The sequence below is a fragment of the Schistocerca nitens genome, chromosome 5 (genome assembly GCF_023898315.1).
Source record: "Schistocerca nitens isolate TAMUIC-IGC-003100 chromosome 5, iqSchNite1.1, whole genome shotgun sequence".
In the NCBI taxonomy this organism is placed as follows: Eukaryota; Metazoa; Arthropoda; class Insecta; order Orthoptera; family Acrididae; genus Schistocerca; species Schistocerca nitens.
The window spans coordinates 870,637,628-870,659,607 of NC_064618.1; the positions used below are offsets into that span (position 1 = coordinate 870,637,628).

At 39.8% G+C, this 21,980-nt stretch overlaps 1 protein-coding gene across 1 annotated transcript in view; it reads right to left on the minus strand.

The window, feature by feature from the left end:
- LOC126259768 (nuclear pore complex protein Nup155) overlaps positions 1-21,980 on the minus strand; it is a 267,502-nt gene that overhangs the window by 146,160 nt on the left and 99,362 nt on the right. The window contains exons 11-12 of the mRNA XM_049956773.1: positions 4,043-4,412; positions 9-256 (exon numbers count right to left, since the gene is read on the minus strand). Coding sequence (XP_049812730.1) covers positions 9-256; positions 4,043-4,412 — 618 coding nt within the window. The remainder of the gene's footprint in view (positions 1-8; positions 257-4,042; positions 4,413-21,980) is intronic.

Consider the following 21,980-nt stretch of genomic DNA (forward strand, 5'->3'; position numbering starts at 1 on the left):
GCACTCACAAACTGCTTTTTATCCATTGTTGTTAGGTGGACTGTTCGGAGATTCCAGATGGGTCTCAACAGTCTACTCATATAAAGATAAAGACCATTATGCTTTGCTGAGAACTGAACACCTCCAACATTTCCATCTTGCACATTTGCAGGCAAAGATTGTGGACTGAGAAAGCTAGGACCAATATTCTGATCCCTTGCAGGGCCTTGTTGAATTGGTCCACGAATTGGTGTCGACACAAAGCCAGGATTGAAAGCTGAAATAGCAGTGGAAACAACTGTTACACACATTCTCAAGCCTTTCACACTCAATGTGTATACGTACTGAAACTTCCTGGAAGATTAAAACTGTATGATGAACCAAGGATCAAACTCGAGACCTCTGCCTTTTGTGGAAAAGTGCTCTATCAACTCAGCTACACAGGCACCATTTTAATCAGCCAGAAAGTTCCCTACCAGCACACATTCCACTGCAGAATGAAAATTTCATTCTTGTTTACATACCGATATTTTTTGTATCGTTGTGTCTATTTTGGTATTAGGGACCCATACTCCCCAATGTGAATTACATCACGTCCCATACATTTTCTAATGACAATTAAGAAGTGTATGTTATCAGACGAATAAATCACTATTAACCGATTTGCATTTATACAATTTGATTTGCTAATTATTCCTCTGACAGCAAAACGTGGCATGCAGATCACTCCATATGGTAGTTTTCAGCTTTCGCACAAGTAACTGTAGAGATTTTCTTTGCTCTATCGCCAGCCAAATTCTTCAACAATCATTTTAAGTTAAATTTTCAAACTAGTTGCATGCATAATTTAGCCACAGTTTGGTTGAAAGTGAAACAACGTTCTTCAAAACACAAAGAGCTCATAAGAAGCAGATCATTTGGAAAGTAGATGGGACTGATCTCACCTCCCCTATGCTCCATCCAAGAACAGTTCCATAATCCCTGCTGTGGACTTGATGATTTGAATTATACTTTTGCCACTGTAAAAATATTTGAAATTTCCACTCAGCAAACAACTTATGAACATGTGAGTTCCCGTACTGGTACTTCATTCCCTTATAAAATGAGCTGCTCGGGGGAACACAATGGTAAGTGCCATCGCTGTGTATTTTGCGGTAGACGGCTAATGACACCACCTGTGGGATGCACAATGCAGTAAACTTGCTAGTAGTTCCAAATTCATTCAACAGATATCAGGGCGGAGCTTAATGGTAAGCGCCACTGTCCGTCTGTTGCGGAAACATAATGGTAAGTGACAGAGAGAATGGCGGCAAGTAAAAACATCTCCGAGATTATGGCAACAGTGAACATGGCACAAGACTAGGAATATACTTCCAATGATACTAATATCTTCGAGAGGGATCCAGACCACATTCCTGACGATTCAGATGACTCGGAGATATGTTATTTTGTAAATATACTGTCTTTAGTATGTTTCACGAACATAATGGTAAGTGCATGTACATACCATTATGTTCGTTAAGTACGTTAATTTTGAGGTTATTTTAGAATGGCTACATTTTTTTGGCTAAGTGGTGTGTGAATGCGCATTTCTCATCTATATTGTAATGTAATATAATAATGTAATAATAATGTAATAATAATAATGGTAATGGTAATAGTAGTTTTTTTTTGTTATACAGGTTAATAGCGAATCAGATCATATTGCCCAAAACAACGAACAGTGTATAGTTCCTGCAGAAACCATTCAGGAAGGGGTCCTCGAACAGACATAGAGGTCGTCTCGGAAAAGGCTGAGAGTCGATTCTCAACGCAAAATTGAACAGAAGAGGCGTAATTTGGGCGAAGAGCATGTTTCTCGTACATGAGCAACTGTAAGTAAAACAACTGTGGGACCTAATCGCCAGTGCCCTCGTGAATGTGATGAAACTATCCGAAACATTTTGGGAAGTAGGTGATTTTAACATTCAAAATGCATACTTATTTGGTGCAATGAAATCTAATACTGTTGCACGTCGCCAAAAAGTTGCTAGAGAAAATTCCCGGAGAAACTGTACGATTTCCTACAGCGTAAAAGTTAGTGGCAGTGATACAAAAGTATGCAATAAAACTTTTCTTGCCATTCATGGTCTACATAACAATCGCGGTCGTGTCGAAAATATACAGAAGAAAATCGCATCCAGATCGACCATGCCACCCCAGGACAAACGGCGCAAGCATACTGTACATCAGCATGCTTACTCTGAAACTAGTGTTAACCATGTCAGGGAACACATCGACAAAATACCGAAATACGAGAGTCATTACAGACGCTCAAACAGTCGTGCCAGAATGTACCTGGGCACAGATGCAACAATCGTCCTGTTACGAGCACTGTAAGAATGTTTTCTGCAAGGAGATGTCCTATGAGCCTGTATCTGCAGACAAGTACATGCGAATTTTCACTGAAGAGTGTAACATAGGAGTAAAGTCACCAAAGAATGATACGTGTAAGACTTGTGACATGCTCAAAGTGCAAATTGAGAGCACTGATGCCCCCCAACTGAAAGTAAGTCTGGAGCATCAGTTGGAATTACACCAACGTCGGGCAGAAGCAGGGCAGGCTAACATTGCCATCCAGACAAAACGAGAAGAAGCAGACAGTAATCTACATGTTGTGACTTTTGACTTGCAGAAGACTCCCCTAGTTCCTAAGTTAAGTTGTGGTCCAGCTTTTTACAAAAGGAAGATTTGGTTGTAGACTCTCAATGTTCATGATTGTGTCAAGAAGAAAGGGCACTGCTTTTTGTGGAATGAGACTACTGTTGCCTGTGGATCAGAGGAAATTTTGAGCTGCCTTTTAGGTTACTTTGAGGAAAACGACATTAAAGGAGAGACTCTCATTGAAATATCTAATAACTGCTGTGGCCAAAATAAGAACTGGAATATGGTACCGTTTTGGAAACATTTTATTTCAACTGGTAAATTTCGTGTGATTGAACACCACTTCCCCGTGAGTGGGCACACAATGTTGCTGTCCGATAAGAGATTTCGCGACAATTGAAAATTATGTTCGGCGACAAGTACAAGATGTGTACAGTCCAGATCAGTGGTGCGAGATCATCAAGAAGTCGGCTAAGAAGAATTCATTGCTTGTACATAATATGAAAAGAGAGGATTTCTATCAAATACGACACTCTAAAGAAGCGTTTGTCTTCAGAAAGAAGACAGTTGATGGTCGAGATGTCAACCTAAGGAAAGTATGTAGGTGGAAGGTGACCTCCGAATATCCATCATCTTTATTCATCAGCGAGACATTTTGTCATGACATTTGGCATGAAATAAGCTTCAGGAAACGTGGAAGGCAAGGACCAGTTCCTATGCTTCGACTTAAATACAATGGGCCAAGGCTTATTGAAAAGAAGAAAGTTTCTGACGTCTTGTCACTCCTAAATTACATACCTCCTGTCCACCATGGATTTTTCCTGTCACTAAAGCCAACAGTTTTGGATGACAAAGACATTAGTAATGAGAGTGATGAATGATTTTGCAGTTTCACTAAAGTATTGAAGACTTACTGTAAAATGCAATATGTAATGTTCTATCACTAAGTGTTGTTAATGTTGTATGGTAATGTAATAATTTTTGTATATTTAATTTGTTTTAGTCAGTTCTGAGTTTCATTTATGTCTGTATAGTAGAATATAGATGTTAGAATCACTACAGAATAAAAGGACTGTTAAAAAAAATATTCAGATTTGCAGATCAATTGAAACTTTAGTGCGCTGTATCTCGAAACTGTGATTTTGGCGCTTACCATTTTGTTCCCCCGAGCAGCTCAAATAAACAAAGTGGGGGGAGGGAGAATTACAGCCACAAACGGGACCCATTTATCAAATTGAAGACATGAAAAAAATTGTAAAAAGTTGAAGTGCAAAGGTGAAATGGATAATATTTCACACACTCACAATCACTATTTCAAGTTTCATTGCAAAATATTAGTTTGCATTGTTTTTCGTTTTGCACAACTGAATGTTAGATGTTTCATTAATAATTCACAATTATTTATGTGAAGATACAATACCTTCATGGGTGGTGTGGCTGGGTGGGCTCGCAATTCTAGGACTTGCAGGTGTCAGCACGGTGTCAGCAAGCGGGTTTGGTGGTGGTGAGAATGCACCCGTACCGCCACCAGCAGCACTTCCACCACCACCACTTACGCCACCAACACGTGGCTCGCCACCATAAAGAAAAAATGCACGAGTTGCCCACTCTGCAATTTGAGCATTCTGTGCACTGTCAAGGCACGCCAACATTAGGCAAGTTGCACAAGCTTGCTCCTCACGCTGCTCTCTGAAGAAAGTTCTGACTGCACCTGTCTCTGGACCACGGCCATCTGTTAGGAGCTGGCGCAATACATCAACAGGGCGTAGTTTGGCTAGTATCTCTGCTCCCTGAAATATACAAAACCTTTTCGCTTTTGACACTTTAAACCTCTTCTAAAAATTAATAGTAAGCCTATTCACTGCAAAATAATGACTAAATTAAACTGTACCAGAAAATTACACAGCATCTGCAGACTGTGCAGCAGCTATTTGGGGGGGGGGGGGGGGGGGGGTAAGGAAGGAAAAGGGGGCAAAGACAATATTGAGAAAAAAAGATTTGTTTGGAAAGTGTAATATTTTAATACTTTTTTATGTACATTTTACTACCAAGGTTTACTCATTCACTGATTTTGGTTACAGTTATCTCCAGAAATTCACTACAGATAAATGAACTCTTAAATGGGTCTCAGAAGCCACCCTGCTTGCCAGAAAGAACATCTGGTAGGCAAAGCTGCTGTACTTTTCTGTAATGGGGCATAATCCAACATACCAGAAATAAGCTCAACACATAGCACTGGAATTTCACTACATTGTATCTGCGATTATTGGAGAATCTCTAGGAATGAAGTAACAGGGCATGTCTGTGCATGTGCTTTTTTTATACATATGATACAATGTACTGCAATGTTAATAAATACTTGTGTTGCTCTTTTTTTACCATTCTCTAACTTTGTGTTACGAGAAGTAATTTTGCTCTTAGGATTGTATTTGGCGAACATAAGGCATAACAAGGCTGGAGCAAATGGAGCAATAATTCAATGGCCCTGATGATAGAGGAATGCAAGGGAGATGGGGAATAACTGTTTCTTTACACAGAATGAGAAAAGGGAGAAAAAAGAATGAACAACATGGATCAATGTATATTCACAGATACCCTTAACAAGTTGCTGGTCAAGAGCTGAGTTCCGAATCCAGTCCTTTGAATGTACACTAAATTGATTTTATGTGTTCAGACCATTGATACATAGGTGAGAGACATATTCTACACGCATTCTATGCCCACTAACACACACCCAAGAGAAATCAATAGTGGCACCTGTAAGTAAAAATCACAAACCAAAGAACTGGAAGATTGCTTCACTATGAAGACCAAAGTAAGTGAGAATTGATGACAAAACAATGTTGGTTTGTTTTCTTGACGACTTGGGAATAATTGCTGAATTTTGTCCTATTACATCACTGTTAACTGGTTTTACTAAACTCAAATGTTAAAACGATTGTAGAACTATAGATCTGATATAATTAAATTTCTCGAGACATTTGAGTCTAATCTTTATCTGCCATAATGATGGATGCTGAAGAAATGGATTAAAATTTGTGCCACAGTCGGGACTTGAACCCAGGTCTCGTGGCTTACTATGCAGGAGTGCTAGCCATTACACCACCACAGCAGTACAGCTAACATTGCTGCACGGAATACCCCAGGTGAGTGTCCTCCCTAATACAAACTTCAATTTTAGAGCTACTGGAAAAACAATGGCCTGCGTAAGAAACACAAAATAACACTTAGTAAGCAAATTAACACACAGTGACAACTGAAAATTTGTGCCAGAGATGCCGACCCAGATTTTCTGCTTATCACAAGCAGTTGCCCTAACCATTGGGCTATCTGAGCCCGTCTCCAGGCATGTTCAAAATTTCACTTTCTTAAATGTGCCCACATACAGTTTCTAAACACTGTTACCAAAGTTTCTCAAACAGGTGATGTTCAAATGGCACTAGGGGGTTGGATCAATTCAATGAAGGAATGTGACTTACCATGGGCCAAGGGTATAAGAAATGAATTAAATGCACACAATGAAATAAGCAAATTAGTGGGAGCAAAATCAATAAAGATGCCATGACCTGAAGTGGTATCAGTGCTGGCCATTCAGTTATGCTGAACATGCAACCTAGAAAATTGAAAAATTGTGCCCCATGGAGCATAAAACTGCAGGATCAGCATATCTGAACAGTTTGCACTAATATCAGTTCATGTTATGGCATCTTTACTGGTTTCACGCCCACTGATTCATTTATTTCATTCCTGTACACTCAACACACTACAATGTGAAAGCTCATTAGATACCATGAATTCAATGTACAAACAATTTTCCATAATCTTTATTGATCTGTTTTATTCATAACGCAATAAATTTCTGGGTCATATGATTTCATCTTCACACCCTCATGACATACAAAATGTATGACATGTATCAAACTTTAATATGATAGTAAATATGCCCAATTTCCTTTAATTTCATACACTATGAAACAACTGCATAAAAATTTAAATGATGGAAACTCCAGACAGACAGACAGACACAGACACAGACACACACACACACACACACACACACACACACACACACACACACACACACCTCAGGCATACACGACCACTCCAGCATCTCGAGCCGGAGTGCAACAACACGTGGGATGCAAACAGCAATGTGGACAGGGTGGAGAAGGATAGTGGTGTATGGGTGGGGAGAGAGACGAGTGCTGTCTAGTGGAGTGTGCAGGGACTAGATTACTAACAGGTGTGGCATCAGGAGGTTGTAAGGCAGGGGGTGGGGGGAAAAAAGGAACAAAAAAGGAGAGGAGTGGGGGAGGATGGGCAGATGCGTTGGCAGAGGGCTGCAAATAAGCAGGGTGGGAGACAAGAATGGGGAGGAGATGTTAGGACAGAGGAGGTGGAAATGTTGGGGGACAGTATGTTACCGTAGGTTAAGGTCAGGTTAATTACGAGAGCGTACAAAGTGTTGTAAAGGTAACTCCCATCTGGACAGTTCAGAAAAACTGGTGGTGGATGTAAGGATTCAGACGACTCGGGTAGTGAAGCAGTCATTGAAATCAAGTGTGTTGTGTTCAGCTGCATGTTGTGCCACAGGGTGGTCTACTTCGCTCTTGGCCAGTTTGGTGGTGGCCCTTCATCCTGGTGAACAGCTGGTTGGTAGTCATACCAATATAAAAAGATGTGTAATGATTGCAGCACAGCAGGTAAATGACATGGCTGCTTTCACAGGTGCCCGACCCCTGATGGCTGGAATAGGAAGTGCTGGATGGATGGATGGATTGGGCAGGGTTTGCACCTTTGTCTTCCACAGGAATATGATCCTTGTGACAAGGGGTTGGGATCGGGAGTGGCAAAAGGATGGACTAGGATGTTGTGTAGGTTGGGTGGACGACGGAACACCACTTTTGCAGGGGTGGGAACTATCTCTGTCATTATGTCCCTATTTCAGGCCACAATGATAAGTAATCAACTACCCACTCCTACCCAGGTGCAAACCCTGCCTAATCCATCTAGCCACCCAGCACTTTCTATTCCAGTGCTATCACAGATTTATCCTACCCCATCAGGGACCGGGCCACCAGTGAAAGCAGCCATGTCATTTACCAACTGTGCTGCAATCATTGCAGAGCTTTTTATATTGATATGACTATCAAACAACTGTGCACCAGGATGAATGGCCGCAGCCACACTGTGGCCAAGAGCAAAGTAGACCCTGTGGCACAACATGCAGCTGAACACAACACACTTGATTTCAATGACTGCTTCATTACCCAAGCCGTCTGGATCCTTCCCGCCACCACCAGCTTTTCTGAACTGTGCAGATGGGAGTTATCCTTACAAAACGTTGTCTGCTCTCTTAATTATCCTGACCTCATACTGTCCCCACACCCTCCACCCAACATTTCCACCCCCTCTGTCTATCATCCTCCCCATTATCGTCTCCCACCCTGTTTATTTGCAGCCATCTGCCATCGCATCTACCCGTCTTTCCTCACTCCCCTCCTTTTTTGTTCCTTTCTCCCCCACCACCCCACAACCTCGTGACGCTACACCTGTTGGCAGTCTAGTCCCTGCACACTCCACTAGACAGTATTTGTCCCCCCCCCCCCCTGCACACTACTATCCTTCCCTCTTACTCTTCCCCTTCCCCACCCCCTACATACTGTTGCTTGCGTCTCACGTGATACTGCATTCTGGCCCGTGATGCTGGAGTTGGTGGTCGTGTGTGTGTGTGTGTGTGTGTGTGTGTGTGTGTGTGTGTGTGTGCCGCACATGTACTCACTCACTAAGTCAATTGCAGTACTTACAAGTGTGACCAAGTTTGATTCCATACGGAATACATAAATACAATTTACACACAGAATAAAAAAAAAAAAAAAATACGTAATACAAGGGAACATTCACATAAAAATAAAATGGAAGACATAAACAATAAATTCGACAGATAAAAATCGGCTCACCATGTGGCAGCAGAGAACACACATATAAAAAGTTTCAAGTATGTGTGCTTTCGAAGCCAGTGGCTCCTCCTCCTCCTCCTGGCTGAAGGGCAAGGAAAGGGGGGTGACTGGAGAGGTTTAGGCAAGGGTTATATTTGGAAAAAGTCGCCCAGAACCCCCAGTCAACGAAGACTTACCGGACAGGATGAGGAGGAAAGAGTCTTACCTTCTCATTCTGGGGAACAGACTAACAAAACTGATTCATTTAATGTACATGGTCGTGCATAACAAGTGATCGGGCCAGTCAGTGTAAAGGCTCTCAGTCACTGCATCTTGGGCAGGATGAGAAAAAAAGTTGAGGGACTAATAACCGAAGGGACCTAAAAATGTAACATTCAACAGGGTAGGATGAAGGAGAAAAGAACTAAAAATCAAACACTGTACTCACACTGGCGTCAAGCAGCCACACAATATGGGCACCAACAATGACAGAGGTGGGGTTGTAGGTTTAGAGGTGCAGATGCAACAGGAAGTAAACTGACGTTGGTATTAAAAAAAAGATATGGTAGGTACTATCTCTTTCTCTCTCACATCATTTGCACCTGGACTGCTCCATGCCTCTAAATCTCCAATGTGACCCTCCGATCAGTCCTTGTTGGTATCCATACCATGTGACTGACGGCGGACAGTGAGAGTACAGTGCTTGGTTTTGGTTAATTTTTCCTTCGTCCTACCCTCCCAGACGTTATATTTTGAGATACATTTGGTTATTAAGCACTCTTTTCTAATCCCACCCATGAGGCAGTGACTTGCAGCCTTCACACTGAGTAGCACAACCATTAGTTACGCATGACCAAGTACAGCAAGTAGATCAGTATAAGATGCAAGGCTTGTATCTTATACTGTAGGTGTTGTTTAAGAAGCGATTTTTCGAAATTCCACTCCCAAGGGGGTGAAACACGGGATGAAAGGCTTTTGGAAAGTATATTGCTATTAAGGGAAATTTGAAGCTAGAACTCCAAAAATTGGTATTTGGTTTCTCAGTCAGAAATAAAAAACATGTGTTTCAGCATTTTTTGACATTCAACCACTAGGGGGGTAAAATAGTGGGTGCAAGTTTTTTGAAAATAAATAATTACTAAAAATCTACTAAAGCACTTTTAAAGCTACATTAATGACACTTGGTATTTGATTTCTCAGATGGGAGATACATGTTTCAGTGTTTCTGGGAATTCAACCCCTAAAAGAATGCAACAGAGATGGAAATTAAGAAAATATTTTGTTACGTAAAAAATTTAAAGCTAAATTTATGAAAATTGCTGTCACTTCTTGATTAGATAAAAGGAAATCTTTGTTACATATGATTGTTGGTAGTAAATTATCTCCACAAGAATGCAAAAGGCATGATTAACAAAAACTTTGGACTCCAGCTACCAGAAAAACATTTGGTCAAAAGTACATTCGAAAAAGACCATGCCTATATGGCCTTAATTAGCATGAAAAGCTTAGAACATGTTGCAGTTTGTGAACATGAAAAATTGATTAAAAATATATCTTTGCAAGCCATATACTCCACAGGAATGAAGCAGCAGGCTCTAAGCTAGCATAATGTATCCTCCTCTCCCCCCCACCCCCCCCCACCCCACCCCCCTGCTCTTCTTTTGTATGTTATAGTTTGTTATACACCTGAATGCAGGATCTGAACATCCTGAAACTGGTTGTGGATTGAATAATTCACTATTACGACAGAAGTAGATGTTATTCTATTTAATTAATCATGCCTCTCTCGGTTACAAATGTCTGACAAATCAAATTCTGGTTAAATTCTCTGGAGCAAAACCATGCATTTGTAAATCAAATTCTGTCTATTCACATTTGTTCTCCTTGGAGCCTCCACAAACACATATCCACTGTGATATTAAACGCGAAACTGGGGATGCTATGAGAAGAAGGTGTCGTCCTACTTCTGTATACACGGTTGTCGTTGAATGTATCACAGTGAGTGCACCTCTCAGCCTCCATGTCAGGGGAAGTCTAAATGGTTGCCTTGCTGACACCCTGTGGTGTTCCATACATTGTTACACTGATCCTGCCTAGCGGCAACAGGCCCATTTCCTGACTCCAGCTACATGATACTGCTTCATAATCCTGCACAGCTGAGTGAACACAGACTGCACTTTTTTCCTGAAGTTGGGCTCGAAAAAACACACGGGCCTAGAATCGAGATTTTTCTCCAAAGATCAATTTCAGAATGGCATGTACACTTATCTTATGGATTGATATTAATATCCTTACAAGTTACTTCATTTACTTTTGTAAACCCTGTAAGACGTAAAAAGAAATCAACAGAAAAACTTATACCTTTTTTGCATATATAGCTGCCGTTCTTGGAAAACTAAACCACTTTTTCTCATCTCAGCGCCACATGTACATATTTGAACACTAATTTCTCCTACATTATTTACTGTAGTACTGATCGGCATATAAAAATTAACCAGTGCGGGATTCCTTTCCCTCTTTGGGAATGTAAATAAAATGTACTGACGGCAGATCACATAATGCTGGAACGATATTAAACTATTTTTGTAAGCTTGAGATAGTTTTTGTGCAATTGTGATTCTGCAACAGACAGATTATTTTGTTGCATAAACTGTCAAAATCAGCACACAAAACTTTATATCCCATTGCCAAAGGGTTTCTTATATGTGCTATTCTGCAACCTTCAATTTGTATCATTTCATTTTTACTGGCATTTCTGCGTTTCCTGTTTTGAACTACAAGTCTTTTCCAGGTCTGGATATTTACACTTTTGCCATCTAACTATTTACGAGTTTCTCTTTACCTGCACTTCCCAATTTTCATGTTGCTTTATAAAATGCTTAGCCGGTATCTTGAAGATCCTCAATTGTTATGTATGGTTACAAACAGAATTTAGTGTGTGCATCATGTATGTAGTGGTTGAACTTCATAATCTGAGGTAGATTTAGTAGTGTGGCTTATATTCAAGATTTACTTTTACTGTAATCTTATGTCTGAAGTTTAGGTGCAGTATATATTTGCACAAATACAGTATGTTTCTCTTCTCGGGCACTAGTCACTTCCAAGCACTGAAATTGTGAATGGCATTGTGTACAGCCCTCCCGAATACATCCGATTCCATATTCGCATGAAAATAGTGGGATTCCATAAGTGCAAGCAGCAATATCACAGAATGATAAACCGAACTCTCATTAGACCACAATCCTGGCATTGTGAGATTCTGACTTTTGGTAGACGTTTCCACTTCTTATACTAGGCAGAACACCATCTTCTCATGCGGTACCGTTCTCGCTTCCCACGCCCGGGTTCGATTCCCGGCGAGGTCAGGGATTTTCTCTGCCTCGTGATGACTGCGTGTTGTGTGATGTCCTTAGGTTAGTTAGGTTTAAGTAGTTCTAAGTTCTAGGGGACTGATGACCATAGATGTTAAGTCCCATAGTGCTCAGAGCAATTTGAACCATCTTCTCACTAACGAACAACACAATGCAAATTTGGAACTAGAAATTTGCTGCACAATCATTCAAGAAACGGGCAGTATAGGATCAAATAACAACAATATTATGTAATGGATAGATTGCTGTTGACTATACAGAGGAGGCTGTTTAGTGCTGGAGTAAGAGTAGGGATGGGGATAGGTACGTGGAAGAAAGGGATTAGCAAAGGTTGAGGGCAGGGGGTTAGGGGAACACACGGTATACTGCAGGGAAAGATCCCAATTGTACAATTCAGAAAAGCCAGTGTTGGTAGGACCAATCCAGATTGTGCAGGCTATGAAGCAGCCATTGAAATGAAACACTGTGAAGCATGACATGTTTAGCAACTGGGCGGTCTTGCTGTCTCTTTGCCACTCCTGCGGACAGACAGTTTGTTATCATGCCCACATAGAAAGCAACACAATGGTTGCAGCTTAATTTGTAAATCACATGGCTGCTTCCACAGGCAGCCCTGCTTCTGATGGGATAGGAACCATGACGCAAAGGGCTATAGAGTGGGGTGAGTAGGGATGGACAAGGATATTCCGTATGTTCGGTGGGTGGCGGAATACCACTGTGGGAGAGGTGGGAAGGATAGTGGGTAGGGTATTCCTCATTTCAGGGCATGACGAGAGGTAATTGAAACCCTGGCAGAGAATGTGATTCAGTTGCTTCAGTCTTGGGTATACAGAGTCATGAGGGGATTGCTTCTCTGTGGCCAGACAGTAAGTATATGGAAGGTGTAGGTAACTGGAGAGGCATGGGAAATATGTTTCTATACAATGTCGGGAGGGCAATTTTGTTGTGTGAAGCATTCAGTGAGACTCTTAGAGTATTTAGAGAGGGCCTGGTTGTCACTCCAGAGGTGACAACAGGGAGTGGCTATGCTGTATGTAAGAGACTTCTTGGTACGGAATGAATGGCAGCTGTCGAAATCAAGGTATTGCTGGTGGTTGCTAGGTCCAGTATGACAGAGGTACTGATGAATAGAACGTATATGGCATTACTCCCACCTACTTTGTACAGTTGCACTGAAATGCTGATCATTTGCATATTCAAGCATCTAGTACATTTCCTGCTTATTTGTCATTTTTGGACGCCATCTTCACGCTTTAGCAATTTGAACAGGAGCAAATAGCATTAAGGGTAGATGACACATTAGTAACCGATGGGCATAGTGTGACAAATCTATTTAACAAGTACTTTATATCCGTTACTGATAGAATGAGATTGTCAGTATCAGTAAATAATGCCCTTGAATATCTGAACCTAGCCTTTACAAATAGCTTCAGGCACATGAATATGTCACTCACTTCACCAAAAGAAATAACTTCCATAATAAAATCTTTAAAAACAAAGCGTTCTAGTGGTTACGATGAAATATCAACAAAGTTAATTAAGGCATGTTCTTGTGAGTTTAGTATAATTCTAAGTTACTTGTGTAAACAGTCAATTAGAACTGGGACATTTCCTGACTGGCTAAAATATGCAGATGTTAAGCCTCTATTCAAGAAAGGGGATAGAGAGATACCATCAAACTACAGACCGATTTCACTTTTGCCAGCATTCTCAAAAATTTTAGAAAAGTAATGTACAGGCAGTTTCTCAACCATCTGACCACAAATAACATATTATCAAGAACACAGTTTGGATTTCTGAAGGGTTCTGATATCGAGAAGGCTATTTACACCTACAGTGAAAATGTACTTAATTTATTAAATAACAAATTACAAGCAGCAGGTATTTTCTGTGATTTGTCAAAGGCATTTGATTGTGTGAACCACAACATCCTTTTAAATAAATAAATTAGAATTCCATGGTGTCACGGGCAGTGCTGCAAAATGGTTCAAGTCATACCTCACTAACAGGAAACAAAGGGTGTCAGTGCAAGGGACTAGTGAATTAAGTCATCAGTCATCATCAGAATGGGAAGAAATTACATGCAGTGTCCTACAAGGATCCATCTTAGGGCCATTGCTTTTTCTTGTGTATATTAATGATCTCTCATCAGTTACACAGCCAGAAGCAGAGTTCGTTTTGTTTGCAGATGACGCAAGTATTGTAATAAATAGTACATCGAGTGTAATTCTAGAAAGATCTGCTAATGATATTTTCATGGATATTAATAAATGGTTTAAAGCCAACTCACTGGCATTAAACTTCGAAAAGGCTCACTATACGCAATTCAGAACCTGTAAGGGGTTTCCACCCAGCATATGCATGAAGTACGAAGAAGAGCAGATAGAAGAGGTTGACAGTCTTAAATATCTGGGATTACAACTTGATAATAAATTCAGTTGGGAGGAGCACACCACAGAACTGCAGAAACACCTTAACAAATCTGTATTTGCAATTCGAGTGTTAGCTGACATAGGAGACATAAAAATGAAAAAGCTTGCATACTTTCATTCCATAATGTCATATGGTATAATATTTTGGGGTAACTCTTCAAGTCAAACAAAAGTTTTCAGAGTCCAAAAGCGAGTAATATGTATTATTTGTGGAGTAGATTCATGGACGTCCTGTCGAAACCTCTTCAAAGAACTGGATATACTAACACTGCCTCTCAGTATATTTACTCCTTAATGAAATTTGCTCTGAATAATATATATCTTTTTTCCAGCAAACAGCTCAGTGCATACATACAAGACCAGGAACAAAAAATATCTGCACAGAGACTTAAAAGCACTTACTTTAGTTCAAAAATGGGGTCCACTACTCAGGAACACTCATCTTCAATAATTTGAAAAAAAAAAAAAAAAGTTCCACACCCATGAGGATCTCCTCAGCACAGATCTATGGAACGAAAATCTAATCTACTCTAAATGTTGAAGAATAATTACTATTTCTAATCTACCAGTGAACCCCTGATTCTTTAAAGAATCAAACTTCCGCACAAAAAATGGTTCCAAACTTCTGATTACTTTACAAGTGGGTTAAGTACTTGACGTTAAGCATTCAAGTGAGAAAAAGTTTAGAAAATGTTTGAAATTACACTCCGTTTTAAGCAAAACAGTTTGTCATTCAACTCAAAATTCATGACGTCATATCTCCTGAACCATCTGGCATACCATGATATAATTTGGCAGGTACATTCAGTGGTGTACATTGATACTCTTTGCAAAACCTGACATGAATAGAGTCTGCACGAACAGTGGAAATGTAGTAAGCGATCAACTTTTTTTCTTTCATCATTATGGGGGGGAGGAGGGGGGGGGGGGTTGTCAGTGAGAGAAAGTTTCGTAAGGATTTGAAATTGTGTGCAAGTTTGTCGGAACTTGCTAAGTGCTCTCATTATCAAATACTTGACGACCTTAGTCCAGGTATTTGCACACGATGAGTTATGATGCCTCACAATACGAACAAAGTATCTAACTTCAAAACTTTATTACCGTGTCAAACTTGTAAGATAAGATTAAATCTCTTCACGAGCAATTATGACAAAATTTTAAAATTATTAAATTGGGTCTATAATTATATGAAGTACTATAAAATAAAATTTTGTTTGCCCTGAAAGCTGTTTAGATAGGCAATCTGCATACAGTAAGCTCAAATATTTATAATTTGTTATGCTGCACAACAGAAACCCCAACTATTCTCTTCATATTGTACAGCAGTCACAGCTTTTGCTTTCATCGTTACATATCTTCATTAAAAAATTGTCCCACCAGTGACTGATAAAAGAATATAACCATATTATCAGTTCTAACTTAATAAAAATATGATGTGATGATCTGCCAATGGCTTTTTCTCACTTTAAATTCCTGACTAAGGCATTTATAGTAACAGAATAGCTTTACTCATACCACTGTCACAATGTTGACTGCCTGCCAGATGTACAATTAATTTTTCCAGAAGGTATTCTGCATCGGTCCCAGAAAAGCTCTCATAAGAACATGATTATTCCTCCTCACTTTTAATGAACACTCCTTTAAGAAAAAGTTCGCTTTTAAAACACATAACATTCTGCAAATTAAAATCAATTTTTTATACCATTCCTAACATGTCGAAGTGGGTTTCTGACTTATTTCAGTTTCACATATATTGTACTTCGTGAGAACTGCAGTAAATTGTAACAAGTCTTTCGGTTGGCACATACCCAGATCACAGTTTTTTGCTCAAAAACTTTAATTCCCTTGTTGCGATAACAAAACAAATGTTTATCAAATCAGAAAAGGATCAACGTGACCTTGGTCAAGTGATTTGATGTCACAGTCAAAGAATACGAATTCCGTACTGAGAAGCATAGCCGTTTGTCATCAAATTTATCACTTTTACTTTTGTGGAGTTACGGCCTATAAATGTAGGAAGTTGGCAATTACGCAACCGCAATATATAACACAATACTATCATAAGACTTTCCAACATGGCAACGAAGCACGATTTGATGCCATCTTCATTGTGTAGCAAACTACAAAAATCAAAGATGCAGTCCTAAACGTTGAGTTAGCTGTTCCTCTGGATCCAAAAGGAAGAACCTTCATAAAACAACATCCAATGATGTGGAAAATATTGTTTTAAAACATTTTCAAGGAATGAGAAATACCAGTATTCCTGTAATCAAAAACATACTGCAAGAGAAGTTTCATGGTATCATCCCAAAGACTGTTGTTGAAAACTTCAGTGCATCAAATGGCTTGTCACATCATTTTAAAAATGTCAATCATTCATTTCACAAAGAGTGGAAAAAGTTTGGCTGTGGACATTAAAAGTGTAAACTATTGGAAGAACATTACAGAAGGGTGTAGGAGTTTAAGATCCCAGTGGAAACACTGAATCATTTATTGACTTCAATACATAATGCAGTTAGATGACACACCTCTCCCTGTTGTTCCTGGCTGGTGCCCAGAGCATGTTGCAGCTTCTGCCCTGGCTGTTGAGCTGGGTTCTACATGCTGACTGAAGGTCTGTGGTCAGCTGGCAGCGTTTAGAGACCACAGCCACTGATATCAGCAGCGCGGTATTTTCATTGGTGTTGTGGAGGCCCGGTGGCCCCTCACTCTGTTTGTGGTACTTGAAGATGGCTGTGTGGGGTGCGTGGCTGTGTGTGTGGTACAACTTTACTTTCTGCCCTCTGCTAGGAGTCTCTCACCGCATGGTGCAGTGGCATGAAGTCCCACTATGAACTCAGCAGCAGCAGCAGCAGCAGCAGCAGCAGCAGCAGCAGCAGCATGAGGTGCAAACGGCAGGTTGGTGAGGCTGCAGCACACACTTCTGTAAACGACTTAGTGCTGGTGTAAGGCACAGTTGTTTCGGAACTACGGCTGTGGGTGCCCAGTTGTCTCACTGTCCGGTGTAGCTCTGTTGTTGTGGTGGTGGTGCTGGTTTCTGGTGATGAGAAGTGATCCCCTGCCCTGAATTCAGACTTATTTATATGTCACTGGTGTTTCATAAAAACCTGGCACCTAGCTACATAGCCAATAAACACAAGACTTGCCCTGGTGGGGTGACTTCACCTGCTGACAGTAAACTTACTGCTGTGCAGTAGTTTACTGCTGCTCTTCACACATCAGGTGGTTTGAATACCTACAGGACCAGATACAGATATTGATGCCTTGTCTTACACTTGCACCATTGGTGTCATCCATGTGACAGACCTGAATATAAAACAGATATGGAATGTCAAAACTGGCTGCCTTAAAAAACCAAAATAATGGCTGCTGGTAAAGTATTAATACCTTCCCTCTACCAGCCACTGTCCCACACTTCTGAGCCTGGGATGGATCTGCATTCACTTAATTAACTAGGAATTATGTTTAAGTCCTCTTGTATCATCCTACAGTCACTCACCTTCGACACCTTCCCCGTGCACCAGCATCATCGGCAAACAACTGCACATTGCTGCTCACCCTGTCTGTCAGATAATTTATGTATACAGACAATAATAGCAGTCCTATGACATTTCCCTGGGTGTGACGAAGAAAGCTAGTATATTTTTAATTCCCCTCTTGTTTTCCCATCTGCCTCCTTAAATTCGTTTTGTTACTTTTAAATATTTACCATTAGCATATGTGAATATAATCTGCATTTTCACAAAAGAGAAAGACTGCCCCTCAGTTTTAAAGCATATAACACCAGATATAATTTTGTGTTTAGTTTTATGTATGTAACTGATTTTCTAATTTATTTTGACTATTCCTAGTTAGTATCTTATTATAGGGCACAATCAGTGATTGTTTCATAACTTAAATTCTATTGCTGACGTATAAACAAATATAAATTCTGTAATAATTGGAAATGTTTGGGAGACTAAACAATAGCAGTCTTAAAGGATCTATTTGGCTCTATTTGAGAACATGTTGGCAAAACTAGCCTTCAATTACTTCCAAAGTAATTACGTTTTGTCGAAAATATTGTTTGCGTACGTATATTTGTTAATTACATGATTTAAACAAATAATTCGGCTTAACCCTTGTAGTTAAAGAAACTGTTAAAAAGACGGGATTTTTCGATGTAGTCAGTTAATTTAATGAGTTATGTTTTAATTGTAATTTCTGTAAATTTAACTTCATACAATGTGTAGTTTCGGTACTTATTATTTTGACGATATATAGGGGCCTGATGTTTGCTCACGATATAGTCAATCCACGGCTGAGTTCCTGACGAGCAAGCTGCGAGGTTAGAACAACAACAATGCTTCAAATTAACTGTGGAATAAGTGTTAAACAATTAGGCTGTGTGTAAAAACAGTGACGGTTTCTGCTCCATACGTACCTGATTATTCTTCAAGAACTGTGAACTTTGTGGTTAGGTTTTACTGCTGGTAAATCTTCAACAAGAAACTACTGTAGCAGTATGTGGAGTTTCGCCTGCTCACTATTAATAAGGCGTATCGAAGGTTAAATAACAGTGCACTGGCCATATAACTGTGTGTTATTTGGAGGGGGAGGGGTGGGGGGGTCAGTGAAATTGAAGTACCATGATACACAACTGCACACCTGATGGCTACATATTTACAGTAGTCAGTGTCTGAATCCACATCCCATATTTTTCAGCCAGTGTAGCAACGCAGTACGTCAACACTGAGGACAATCAATGAACGAAGAATAAAGGCAGGTGGGACCACGACATGTGGTGCCCTTCCGGGTGAGTATATTGTCCTTAACCACAGCAAAACAAGGACTCCTGAACTTTGAAAAGTTAAATCAAGAGCGGTATACAGTGCAGCGAAGCAATCGCAAATCAGTGTTGGGGTTCCATAACGAAGAAGGTGCAGCAGCCAATCAGTGAGTGGGTTCTAATGAAGTAGCCACTGAGCACAGGAACAGCCAATGAGCACGCAGGTGGACACAGATGATCAGAGGTAAACAAGACGCCTCACCGAGAGAATTACAACATGCAGCAGACGATGAATCAAGAGGACAACCACAACAGCAGCAACAACAGCAGCAGAAGCAGAAGAAGAAGAAGAAGAGTGAATGAGAATAACATAATTTCATAGCAAAAGCTGTTTCGTAGTAAGTGATACACAATGAGTGACCTTAACGAACAAGACTGCGTGACAGAGGACAAAGCTGTAGAGGTTAAGTTGTTAAATGAACAGGATGACGTAAGTGCGACTGGTTCTGGAGACATTGACAATTCTAAATCAAACATGAATGTAACTTTGAAGGATGGGGATGAAAGTCCTATTGTACAGAGAGAAATGGACAAAAACGGTACAGAAGTGGATGAGGTCATTAAAGTTAAGGAAGAGGAATCTAGTAGCAAAAGTCAACAAAGGAAAAAATGTACGACAGACGAAAATTTTGGAACATGTTAAGACTAATTATGAGTAATATGGAAAGTAATATAAATAGGATGGAAAATATATGAATAGGATACAAAGTAATATGAAAGAAGACATTAGTAGGATGGATAACATCAGTAGTATGAAAACAGAAATTAAGTAGTATTAAAACTGACATTACTAGCTTAAAAAATGAACTGAAGGAAGAAATTAAAAAGGAAATTAACGTAGTTAGCTCTAACCTTTCAGAATTAAATATGAAGGTTGAAGTGGTAGCTGAAAATTGTGATGAAAAGATAAAGACAGTAGTAAATAACACTAACGAGAAATTAACTTCGATGAGTAGTAAATGTGGAGAAGAGAGAAAAAAAGCTTTGTGGTGACTATCGTAGGAAGGTGGAGGCTTCGGAAAAGCAGTGTAAAGATGAAGTCAAAGCTGCCAGGAAAGTTTGTGCTGAAAACAGGGTCACTCTTGAGAACCAATGATTTTGAAACAGAGGTAGACACCAAGTGGGGAGTAGTGAAAGAGGAAAAACTGGTAAAAAACATTGATTCAAAATTGGCTGAAATAGAGTAAAAGATGGAAGAAGTACAAAATCTAAAGCATAAAGTATGTAGTGTCCCAAGCAGTCCCTCATTTGTCAGTTGTAAGAAATTTAATAATTTTGAACCATATGGGGAAGTGCATCCACTGGATTTCATTAGCGAATTTAATGATTTGCCTGACACATGGCATGACAAAGAGAAAATGTCATTTGTGAGAGTTTTTTGAAGGAGGGGAGGGATGCTTATGGATGGGGCAGCTCAAGTAGCTGATAGTTGTACTTCATGGAAAAGCTTTGAGAAAGCATTTTTAGATGAATATTGGTCCAAAGAGAAGCTGCAGTGAATTTTGGGGAGGAGAGAGATTTGACTCTATAGGAAGGGTACAGTGAAAGGTTTCTGTCAGTTTTTGATAAACATGCTGAAATATTTGGGGAGCTAGGTAGTGAATCAATAATTATGGGTTTAGAAACTAAATTGCTTCAGAAAATTAGAGAATTGTTTGTACCTGCACCTTGGGGTAATATTAATGATCCCTTAAATTACGTTGATAAAGTGGAGAGGGTGAAGCCCTCAATGGAAGATTGTAGGAGGAATTTTGATGACAATAATCAATCATGGAGAGATTTTCAGGTAAATAGCATGAACAGGAATAATTATAGTAGAAATTCAAGGAATGGTTGGGTGGAGGATAGCCAGAATAGGCACAGAAACGGTAGGAGAATTTCAAGTAAAAGAAATGGAGGAGATGAATAATTCTGGGCAAAACCATTTAAACTAAATAATGCTCCAGTATTGGTTTGTACTCTAGCTGGTAGTGAGGAAGAGCTACTAGTGTTTAAATGTGCAGTAATCACATGTAAGGGTAATGAAATTGATAGTAGTAAGACAAATTTAATTCTAGTGAGATGTTGAATGACAGTGTGGGTAGCGATGTTTATCCCATAAAACGTGAGGAGGAACTTACTAAAATAAAATTGAGTGATAAAACAGAGCGTGTTGTTGTTGCTTAGGATGTCCAAAGTGTCGAGACGGATGTTAAAATTTTAAAAGAAAATAAGGAAGTCAGGTGGTTTGCTTTGTGGTCTAATACTGCAAACACGGATCAACTAATTAGCCAAATATTAGTGGACAGTGAAAGCGACAGTAGACCTGATCCTGACAGCAGTGATGAGGATGAGGTATTTGAAATTATTATTGGTAATGATGGCCAGGTGGTAAGTAAAGAGAGAATAAAGGACGATAATATTAGACCTAATGAAGAGTTAGAGTTTGAGAGGGGTAATGAGGAAGAGGACCACGCTATCTGTCATTTGACTGTGTCTGATAATCAATTTGGTAAGCAGGACGATAGTTTTCCAGGGAAATGATTAATGAGGATTTGTTGTATGAAGAAGATTACGGTAAGTAAAAATTAAGTGTGGCACGCTGTAATAACAGCAAGTGTACAAGGCACACATGTTAAGTGTTTACTGGATAGTGGTAGTGATTTGAATGGTATTTCACAGGCATTTTGTGAATCTATTAAGAACACAGAGGGTATAGTAGTAATGCATGTTTCTGGAATAAAAATTATTGGTACTACTAGAAAGCTCTCAAAAAGTGTGAAACAAGAGGTACTATTAACTGTGGAAT